This window comes from Solanum dulcamara, chromosome 6 (assembly GCF_947179165.1).
Source record: "Solanum dulcamara chromosome 6, daSolDulc1.2, whole genome shotgun sequence".
NCBI classification, from domain to species: Eukaryota; Viridiplantae; Streptophyta; class Magnoliopsida; order Solanales; family Solanaceae; genus Solanum; species Solanum dulcamara.
Genome location: NC_077242.1, coordinates 3,686,455 through 3,698,550, shown reverse-complemented (window position 1 = coordinate 3,698,550; position 12,096 = coordinate 3,686,455). Strand labels below are relative to the sequence as shown.

The window sequence follows — 12,096 nt, the reverse complement described above, 5'->3', positions numbered from 1 at the left end:
AGTTTTTGTTTAGATATAAATTTAAATCGACGTGAGAAAGAAAGAATGTTGATGCCTAAATTAGACATTTCACTCATTATGTATGAAGCTTAATTAAATTCATTAGGATGAAAATCTGTTAATCTTTTCCTTTTTAGTTTTAAGTTATATATATCGATTATGTAAAAAGAATTTTAGATTATTATTAGTGATTTTTAACAGATCGTGCTTTATCAATTTTAATTATCAGATTACTATTTAACGTTACATAATATTATAATTACATAATCAGTGATCTAATTGTACAAATTTCTTTTGTACATTGCGGAAAAATTAATTTTAGATTATATTTTTTCAGAAAAGAACTAATATATGTGAAAATTTTATTGTTCTTTGTTAATACTCGTTTCCATTTCACCCAACCAACAGCTATATATATATATATATACACACACTGCCTCAATGCATAATGACTATATTACAGGGGAAAATGTTTTTACTATCAAGGGTTATGTATATAATATAATGATTAAAGAGAACTTGATAAATTTAATATATATTTCCCATGTCTGATTATATGTAGGGTGTTCATGGTTCAGTTTGAGTCGGTTATTGATTAAAATCATAACCAAATCAATTTAATCGGTTATTAAATGTCTAAAACCATAACCAAACCAAGTAAAATAATAACCACGGGTTTGGTTATTGTCGGTTTGGTTCGATTTGGTTCGGTTATTCGGTTTATAACTAGCCGAGACAATTCAAATATTCTCTCTCTACATTCTTCAAATTCTTACGAAGCTCTTTTTTCCTCACGGCCCACAGAGGTTCGAAACAGAAAAGGAAACAACTTAAACATTTGAAACAAAAAAGAAAACAACTTAAAATTAATTTAAAATTTGAAAAACTTCTTACAAACCTTCTCAAAATTTGACAATCTTGTACTTGGGGTTGAGGAGTTGAGGTTGCTCTTGAGCCTTCACTGTTAGTCTATGACTGTGAGTCTGTGACTTTGCGAGAAACCAACGTGAGAGGAACAAAAATGTAAAAGGAAAACAGATACTAGGGTTTTAAAATTTTAACTTTTACCTTATGTTGCTGCCTGCTGCTCAAGTGCTTAGTGCTTATTAGGAATTTAGGATTTAGAATTGAGGATTTAGAATTGGGCTTGAGAATTGGGCTAATGGGCTTGGATTGTTGGACTTGGACTGCTGTTTAGTGTTTATTAGAATTTATAATTGGGTTTGAGAGTTGGGCTTGGATTGTTGGGCCTTAAAAATAAGTAGATTAATATTAAATTAATAATTAAAAGATATAAACTATCTTTAATTATTTATGAAAAACTAATGTTATTCATATAAATAATTATAAATTTTATGTATATAATTATCGGTTTGGTTCGATTATTTATTCGGTTATTTTTTCCTATAACCATAACCAAACCAAATATTATCGGTTATTCAAATTTAAAACCAAACCAAACTAAATCAAATGTCGGTTTTTTTATTCGATTTGGTTTTGGTTTTAACCAAAACTGTGAACAGTCCTAATTATCTGATGATACAAGGGCGGATAAATGAGGAAACTGTTTTTTTCAGGAATTATTTCCGATAATTCTATACACATAAAGGACGACTCCATATATATTACCTAGTAAAAATCATTAATTAATTAAATTATTTTACTTAGGCCATTTCCATATGCATTTTGCCAGGCTATAATTCGATTAGAATATTTAAATGGACAATGACAAGTCCCTCATAAAGCAAATGTCCGTATACAATGAGATAGTTGAGATCTGTATATATTTTCACCATTATTCTGTCCATAACCAATTGTTACTACTAATCACCATTGTCATCAAAACCATCACCACCATTATCGTCGTCAATCATCTTTGTCATCACAATTGTATACCGCTGACAATCATCATAGCTATCAACCACTATTATCAATTGCTACTACGAACACATCTATCATCTCCATCATTATATAAAATTATATTCACTATCACCATCGCCGCTATTTCTACCACCACTATCCGTCACTATCACCACTTGAGACGTGATCAATGATGGTTCACCATAACTATCGTTTGTTTTTATTTCATTATTTAAGCCTTTATGTCTGCAGGTATGATTAGTACATGTTCTACATGGGATTCGAAGTACTTCAAATTAAAAAAAAGGGGGAAAGGGTCAAAAATGTCCTTAAACTATTGAAATGAATAAAAATGCTCTCCGTTTATAGTTTGGTTCAAAAATGTCCTTGCCGTCAATATTTTGATTCAAAAATGCCCTTATTGTAACATATCCAAATTAGAAACCCTATAGATTGTTGCAGATGTATCTACAATCCATGCATCACTATTTTCAGTGACAAACAACCCTTTACCTGCAATATTTGCCTTATTGCAATCAGATGTAGTAACTCTTGATCTGGATTGTTGACTCATCATTTTAAGGATGTGGTCATACTAATCTTTTGTGAATGTACAACCCCGAAGTAATTGTTTGACATCTTTTTCAGCTTGACTTATAGTATTATTAGATGTGGAATCTTCAACTGGGATTGGATCTGTGTTGTGTTGTGCTATGATGTTCCTTCCCCATACTGATTCATCATTTACATTGGTGTTCAAACCATAAGAAAAATGAGCCTGAACTAATTGTTGAGGTTGACTAGATAAGCCAGCAGTATCAACATACGCAGTGTTTGCACTTTGTATCTTTCTCTTGGACTTAAAGTCTGGTGGATAACCAACAACCTTATAACAGAATTCTTTGGTATGACCTCTACTCTTACAGAAGTCACAGATTAAGAGTATATTTTTCTTGAACCTCTGACTAACACCTGAACCACTGCCACCTTTAGAATACATAACAGCTGACTCTAAGATGGAAGAATCTAGTCCCAAATTACTGATGCCTGTAACAACAGATTTTTGACTCTTATCTCCTACTATCATAATATATGCTTGATTGATAGTTGGTAGTGTATCTATCATGAGAATCTGACTCCTAGCTTGGTGATACGAATCATTTAGCCCCATTAAAAATTGATATAACTTTTGTCTATTCATGTGAGCTACAAATTCTCTGGGTTTCTCACAGTTACAGCAACGTGAGGGCACTAACACTTCAAACTCATCCCACAGGGCTTTTAGCTTTGTGTAGTATACAGAAACAGAAGCATTCCCCTGTTGCAGAGTGACAATTTCTTTGTGTAAACGATAAGTCCTTGATCCATCTACTCTATCAAATCTCTCTTGCAGATCAGTCCACACATTCATTGCACTTAAAGCAAATGCAATTCCACTAAGCAAACTCTTTGAAACTGAATTCATTAACCATGACAAAACAATAGCCTTCACTCTTTCTCATTGACCCCACAGTTCTTCACTATACATCTTCTTTATATATGTACCATCAACTAACCCTAACTTATTCCTTCCTAATAGAGCTAGCTTGATTGATCGATTCCATAAGGTGTAGTTATCCACACCATGCAACTAAAACGAAATAATGTTGATTCCACTTACATCCATAGGGCTAAGAAAAAGAGGATGATTGTAGTCAATACCTTGCCCTTGTATGGAATTGCTACTCGAAGTAAACAGTGTACCAAATCGTTGAGCATTGTTGTGACTCTGATTTATATTCTGAGGTGGATCTAGGGTTGCTTCACCTGCCATTTCTTCAAACTTCTTTTGAATTTCTGTTGCGAAAGTAGCTATGAGTGCAGATCTTAGCTTCAAACGAGCTTGGATCTGTAAATCGATCTCAAAAATTAGATGAATTTATGAATCTGACTAGATTTTTTGACTCAAACGAAGAATCACTTCTCACAGTAATCACTGTGATGATGGCTCTGATACCATGAACAAACTTGTAAAATTAGTATTTCTGGAGAAGAGGAGAAAAAGAATAGAAGAAGAAGAAATCAGAACACTTCTCTCTATTACTTCATTTGAGCTGATAGTGTGTTGTTTTCTTTACACTGATCACTGCTATCTATATATGTAGCAGTGTTTAGTTCTAAAATCAAACTTGATTAACTAACTGATTGTTAGTTAATTAATTTTAATTGCTATTTGTTAAAAGACTAAAATACCTCTACTTCTAACTAACTACTTATTTTCCATTCTAACCTTCTTACTTTTTCTTCTTATATCATAACATGTATATCGCTGACAATCACCATAGCTGTCAACCACTATTGTCAATTGCTACTACAAACACATCTATCATCTCCATCATTATATAAAATTATATTCACTATCACCACTGCCGCTATTTCTACTACCACTATCCGTCACTATCACCACTTGAGACGTGATCAATGATGGTTCACCATAACTATCGTTTGTTTTTATTTCATTATTTAAGCCTTTATGTCTGCAGGTATGATTAGTACATGTTCTACGTGGGATTCGAAGTACTTCAAATTAAAAAAAAAGGGAAATGGGTCAAAAATGTCCTTAAACTATTGAAATAAATAAAAATGCTCTCAATTTATAGTTTGATGCAAAAATGCTTTTGCCGTCAATATTTTGGTCCAGAAATGCCCTTATTGTTACTTAATGGGTCAAAATGCCCCTATTGTTACAAAATGGGACAAAAATGCCCTTTTTGAATATATATATATATATATATATATATATTATTTTTTATTTTATTTAATTTTATTTTTAAAAAAAAAACAAATTTTGTTCCTTATAAAAATATTGCTTTTAAGGAACTCTATTCTTATTTTCTCTCTTTTTAAACCACTTTAACTAATAAAAATGTAGTAAATTATTTTATTCTTCGTAATCGCATTTTATCAATTAAAAAGAAATAATTTCATATATTCTAAGTTTTAACGGATAATATATGTCATATATATAAGATCATAATAAATCCATAATTAATTTTTATTCAAATAACGATAAAAATAATTATAATAAAATAAGAAATATTTATAATTTTTTTAATTTTTTTCTAATTGAATTAGGATAAATATTTTCTAATAAAAGAAATATTATTAGGAAAAAAATGTGTTCAAAAAGAAAATAAATAATATATTTATTTGAAAAAGGACATTTTTGACCCATTTAATAATAATAAGGGCATTTCTGGACCAAAGTATTGACGGCAAGGGCATTTTTTAACCAAACTATAAACGGCAGGCATTTTTGTTCATTTCAAATCGTTTAAGGGCATTTTTGACCCTTTTCCCCACAAAAAATAGTGGGTCAAAGTGTTATTTAATAAACATATATTATATATTGTTTTTGTAGTAGCAATATAATCGACAGGTTCAGAAATTTGATTCAATGTACATATATCTATATTGATCTGCTCCATCATGTCCTTTAAATAATATATAGAGCTGAACTTTATTATTCTATAAGTTACATTCATGTTCCCTGTATCGACCTTTGCTTCTCCAACTGGCTATCCTATATTGTAGGCTAACATCTTCATTGCAACATGCCATCCCTTTCTTGGAAACCTCCCATACACTTAGCAAATTAATTTAATTTCAATTCTTAATTAAGAAAAGAAAGAGAATTTAGTTAATAGAAACGTTAAATGAAGACACTCACAATATTGTTATACTTTTCTTGAAATGGGAAATAGTGTAGGCTAATTAGGCAGGGACGAAGGAGTAATTAATTTAATAAGAAGGCATTTAGATGTTGAATCTCTTTAAATCTTACGTATATTTCTACTTTTTCATATTTTGAATTTCTTTAGTGAAAATAATCATGTTAGCAGGGGCGGACATGGAGCCATGGGGGTTCACACCAACTCAATTGTTTTTGCTCAAACCTTGTATATCATGTATTAAAACATTCAATAAGTATCTATAAATATTTGGAAGTGAACGCAATGATTATTATATATCAACTTGAGATTTTTATAGAAATCTATAAATTTTAAATCTTGAATCCGCCGTTTATCAGTCATCGAACTAGGACAGTGAAACAATGACACTAACTTGAAAAATAATGCATCACTATATTAATTTTATAGATAAGGATATCTGATATTCATGTAAATGTACCATGTATTATTCATATATAGAAAGAAATCAAATAAAATCCCAAGATGCAAGGTACCCAAAACATATCTTAAAGCATGTATAGTTGCCATAAAACTGTACTGACAAGGAAACAAAAGTGTCCAATAACCTATATTAATTATATAATATGTATAGTTGCTTTATAATTACTTTAATATAATTGTTAATATTATTATCATTTGCTGCCATCCTAAGGAAATTGATCTATTTAATCAAACCATTGATTTCTTAACTTCCACATTATTCTCAACTTGTCATACACCCTCATTCCATTTCCTAGTTTTTCTTTTAAAGTACATCTTCAAATTCCCTATTTAATTCTACAAAATATGGCATATTTGTCATCAGAAAACTTATTAGATTATATAGAGATATTAGAAAATGACGATAGAGACATTCTCATGTCATTTCTTGATGAACCCCAAATGGAATATTGCGATGATGAGAAATTAAAAAGTTTAATCCAATGTTTAGAAGCAGATATTGAATATCCCAATATTACGTGTAGTCATAATAGTACTTATCCAAATTTAGATGGTTATGAAGGGGATTATATATTTGTTGATGATAATTCGAGTTCGAAATTCTACAATTATGAAGATAACGTGTACACTAGATTCGCATCTGAAGACGGTGAAGATAGCTCAGAAGAACTAGTTGATGTGGATGATTTTAGTTGGATGGATATGGAGATGTCATTTTCAACTAGTCCTAGTAATAACAATATGATTGAATTTCAGAATTTTATAACATGCATTCCAATTGAGGAGGAAGTATATGATTCTTTATGGCTACAAACTGACTTGTCAATGGTAGATAATTATTAGCCAATAGTTAGATTTTTTATTTTTTATTTTTTCCTTATTGTTAAAGATCTAATCCAATTTGGATTCTTACTACTAGTTCAAATGTTAATTTTGTTTGATATTATTTTATAGATTCACATTTAATTTTTCAATAAAAAAGTATTCTCAATACGACTTAAAAAACTGACTTTTTACAGCTTATCAGCTCAATTATAATAATAACACAGTTGCTCTATTTTTATAGTAAAACATGCAACTTTAGTACATACGGATTGTATGTTTTTCATTCATTAATCACTCAACAACTGAAGTCTCAAATTACTACTATACTACCAATAAAATGAGCAATTTTCAGTTTACACCCACAAACTTTGAGGTGAATAACAAAATACCTCATACACATTAGTAGAAAGTGGAGTTATTTTTGTTGGGGTAGCTAAAATTAAAATACAAAGATACTCTTAATATGGTGTAATATATCTGTTTTGTATCAAATAGTTTTTTTTTAATTTTTTTTTAACTTTACATGTGGAACTTTGTTCACGCACCTAATAATCTCTCCCTTGAATTAAGTTTAACATGACTCATCATCATTCATGGGCTAATTTGAAGATTAACTGTGTCCATGTGCCATCCATATCAATCGAGTATTTATGGCCAATTGGCCTCTAAGATGATCTTTCTTTTTGTGTGTGTGTGTGTATAGGTTAGCAAAGCTATAGGTAAACAGGTCCGTAGACGGGCAAAAGTACTAAGTTGAACCCTATGTGATCACTCCCTCACTTCTATACTCACATCTCGCCGAATTATTGATTATGATATCAATTGTTGGGATATATCAATCCATAGGTACTCTTAGTATTCGTTTTGGGCCAGACCTACACATTTTTTTTCAAAAATCTCATAATATTAAGAAAGAATAGAAAAAACTACATAATTAGACATATAACCCTACCATATCTACAAATTCAATCCATACTTTCAAATAATAGCCTATTATCCTCCTACTCCCTCTATTCCATATTAACTGAATTTCTAGAGCTTTTTTCATTGTTCAAAATAGTTAAATTGTTCAAAGTTCAAGAGAAATGTTTGAATCCTTTTCCATGTTTATCCTTTCCATAATGAGGTTTTGTAATTTTCTAGGAGTCAAATTACACTACTTGCAAAGTTATACTCTAATAAGGGACTATTTGTATTTACGATTTCACATTTAATCATTTTTATGAAACTGATTAAACAAAAGGGTAATAGAGAAAAATATGGTTCAAATTTTGTTCTTAAATATTTTTCTTAATATGTGTGTATTACCTTAGAAATTCAGTTAATATGGAATAGAGGAAGTATTTATTCCACTCTCTCCTAATACTTGCTCTCCCACGTTCATCACCAAAATGAGATAGTTAAGTTTTAACAGGTCTAGCTCAAATCTATAAACTTATTTTGAGCCTGATTTTTCTCGTTCGTAGAAATCGTAAATGAATTGCATTTGTCTTTTCTGGAATACAAAGGAGTATCATTGGGATTTTGGTGTCTTACCGTGGTTTCGTTGATACCTACTGGAGATGAATCCGCTTAGCATGTGTATTTGGATGCACCAGATACATGTATCTAGGGACCGAAATATAATAAAAATTGTAATATCAAAAACTTACAGAAAAACAAATAATTAGCCTCTAAACTAATGAAATTTGTTTTGTTTGCACTTAAAAATATCTAACACCTTATAAGTAATTTCATTTTCTTTTCTACTTTCCTTGTGAGAAGGTCTACACACATCCAACAATCTTGATTTACCTAAATTCAATTAAAAAAATAAAATCAAAGGTCTCCCAAATGTTCTTCATTTGTCTTATGCCAAGGTTACAAGAAATAGACAAGGAAAACAAGTTATAGAAAACACAAGTCGGAAAAATAGAAGTTTCGTAAGTTTGAAGATTATATTATATATGTTGTCTCTCTGTTCTATATAATTTGTCAAATTATTTACCGTGTCATAAACAATAGGATATATAATTATGACACACAATTTGTTCCAAAGTTAAGTACTATTAGCCTATTTGTATTGACTTATTTTTAAGCAGCTTATAAGTTGAAAACTGTTTATAAGTTTAAAAGAAAAAGTAGGTGCAGGTCAATTTTTTTTTTTGACTTATAAGTTATTTTCAACTTATAAACTGCTTAAAATAAGTTCATCCAAATAAACTCAACTATTTATTGGGGCTTATTTTAAGCACAAAATGACTTTAAATTGGCCAGCCAAATACTCAAAAAAGCTAAAAATAGCTTATAAGCGAATCCAAACCGTCTCTATATATGTCTTCTAAGTTAAAAAATAATTCATATAATAATGTGTACATGTGCTTATGATCCATCATATCATAATTGAATTATTTTGAAGGTCCCTTCCTGATTCTTGAATGACAACTCTCCAACTGCAACGAAAATCATGTTGGGAAAAATTAAGACAATTATGTTTCTCAGTACTTGAGGACAACTATTAAGTGTCACGCCTACAATTATTTGACTACTAATTTACTTCCATTATAATGTACTACTCCATCCGTCAATTATTAAGAATCTAAGGCGCACATGATCTGTTGAATCATCAATAATGGATGTACCTATCATGTCAAATGGACAAGTTCAACTGGTTAAAATGAATTGAGTAAATAATTAATCGTGTCATCAATTCTTAGTCAATTTGAACTATATCAGCTTAATTTTTAAATATGTTAAATTAGACAGATCAAAATGACTAAGTTAATAAATGAGCGAGCCATTAACTTCCTCAAACTTAAAAATTTTAGATAAATCATATTTTAATGAGCTAATTTCAGCGTCTATCATATACACCCCATGTGGTAGGATAGTTGTCGACTTTGATATGCCTATTTATAGACCTTTTTTTCTTCTTGAGAGAATACATAGTCATTTGCATTCTTTTTTCCTCTCTAATTTATCAATTGAAGGAAATCTTCTCCAAAAATCTTGCAAATTTTCAACATGTCTGCAGCCACATGCACTAATGAAAATCTTGTAGTAAGCAATATTGAGAGTGATATTTTCATGTCATTTCTTGAAGAACCAGAGTTTGAGGCAAGTGATGAGGAGTTATTAAGAAGTGTGATTGAGTCTTTAGAAACAGAGACTATTGGTGTTAATACAAATGATTCAATTTTGTTAGAGCAAATGAAAGCACAGGAATCAACAAATTTGTCTTATGATCTTGAACTTGAATATTGTTGGATTGATTCAGACATGGACTGTTCCACTCCCAGTGATGATGAAATGAATATTTGGTTCAAGGATTGTTACTCTCATGAAAATGGAGTTGAAGATTTGACTAACTTTATTGGTGCATGTAGGGAATTTTCTTGGGAAGAATCTTGTGAATCTATGCTTTATGAATAGTCATTGAGATACATATAGGAGTATTAATTATGAAGTTTGTCATGGCAATTGTAAATCCCAAGTCAATGTAAATTTCTATTTATTGAAGACCTATTAACTTTTCTTCTTTTAGATATTAGTGTAGAATGGTCATCCCTAAAGTGAAGTTTTCATTTTTCTTCTTCTTCTCATGCTTTCAATTCGATGTGATCTAATGTTTGAGTTAAGTTAGTTTTAATAGTCATTTTAAAAAAAAATGATATCAGAGTTATGTCCATCTCAATGCATTATCATTTGATCCAAATGTCCATTCTTAGACATGAGGGGTTGGGGTGTTGAGTCTCATATTGGTGGATAAACATAAATTGATCTCTTTATATGGTGTTGGACGATTCTCTCCTATTGAGATTGTTAGGGTGTTAAGTCCCACATCCATGGGACAAGGAGAAATTAATTTATTTATAGCCTTGAGCAATTCTCTCCTTTTGAACTAACTAGACTGTTGGAATTAAGTTAGATCAAAAGTCATTTCCTTAACAGAATCCAACATACGATCCATAAGCTCTTCAAGCTTACTAACTCCCGTGAGGTCAAGTTAGATTCAAGATTCATTTCCTTAACAAATTCATCATACAATCCATAAACTCCTCTAGTCGACTAGCTCCCATGCTATGACATATAGGATTGGACTAGCATATATTAGAAAATTGAAAAGGAAATCAATATGCAGCAGCAAAAGGTCTGCCATGCTATTGGGCTTAGCTGAAAGCCTTAACTCCCCAACTTTCTAAAATAAGTAGTATTTTTTAAAGGAAAAACACTTTTGACTTCTCAAAAAACTTAACTAAGAAGATCGTAAAAACTTTTTATACGATCCGATACTAAAACGAAAAATAAAAATAAAGAACACACTTCATAGAAATTTTATTCATTGCTTTCATCTAAAAATCTAATTTTTCTATTTTAAAAAAAAAGGATTAACTACACCCTTAAAGTATTAGAAATTGAACAGTTATGTCTTTCGTTAATAGTTTGACTTATATATGACCTTATCGTTTAATAATTGATTTGAATATGCCGTTGATTTAACTGAAGCCCCCAATTGACCTTGTTTATCGATTCACAAGGAAAAAGATAGTCAAATATGCCATTAAGGGGTCATTTAGTGTAAAGGATAACATCAAATAATTTCGGAATTAAATTATAGTGCCGCTAAATTTGTTGTTTGGTTGGCAAGTCCGGAATAACTCATCTCGGAATTAATAATTAGTACTGAGATAAGTTATCCCTCCTCTTGGTTGATATAGTAATCTCGGAATAACTTATCTCTGGATAAAATAGAGAAAATGACAAAAATATCCCTTTAAACCCTTTTTATACATCACTTTTCACATTCATGTATATTCATATTATTTTTAACACCATGTATAATAACATTTACAATCTTCACTACTCCGTATTTTTATGATAATTCTTTATATTTTTTAATCAAAAAATTAGACTATACAAATAAAAAAAAATTATTAATTTATTTGACTAATTCTCATGTTTATTTATATTTTGATTTCTCTACTACTAAATTACATATTTTTAATTATATATATATATATATATATATATATATATATATATATTTAGTCACTTGAAAGCTTGTATTTTATATATCAATTAAAATGAAAACTTGAGTATTTTACAATTTAAGAGTGATATATGCTTAAATGAAGTGATATAAATAATAAATCCTTTTTTTACTTTAACAAATTTAAGATGAAAGTTCTATTTTTAAGTTAAATAAGATGAATGTTTTATTTTTAAATACATATGATACCATCATGGGAATGCACACACA

At 29.9% G+C, this 12,096-nt stretch overlaps 1 protein-coding gene across 1 annotated transcript; it reads left to right on the top strand.

Annotated features, from left to right (window-relative positions):
• The first annotated feature begins 6,377 nt into the window (after positions 1-6,377).
• Positions 6,378-6,875, top strand: LOC129891836 (uncharacterized). The gene has a single exon (XM_055967317.1). The coding sequence runs from the start codon at positions 6,378-6,380 to the stop codon at positions 6,873-6,875; it is 498 nt and encodes a 165-aa protein (XP_055823292.1).
• Positions 6,876-12,096: the final 5,221 nt, after the last annotated feature.

What these genes read in the sequence shown, in the direction of transcription:
- LOC129891836 (XM_055967317.1), top strand. Translation starts at nt 6,378, where the DNA reads ATGGCATATTTGTCATCAGAAAACTTATTAGATTATATAGAGATATTA.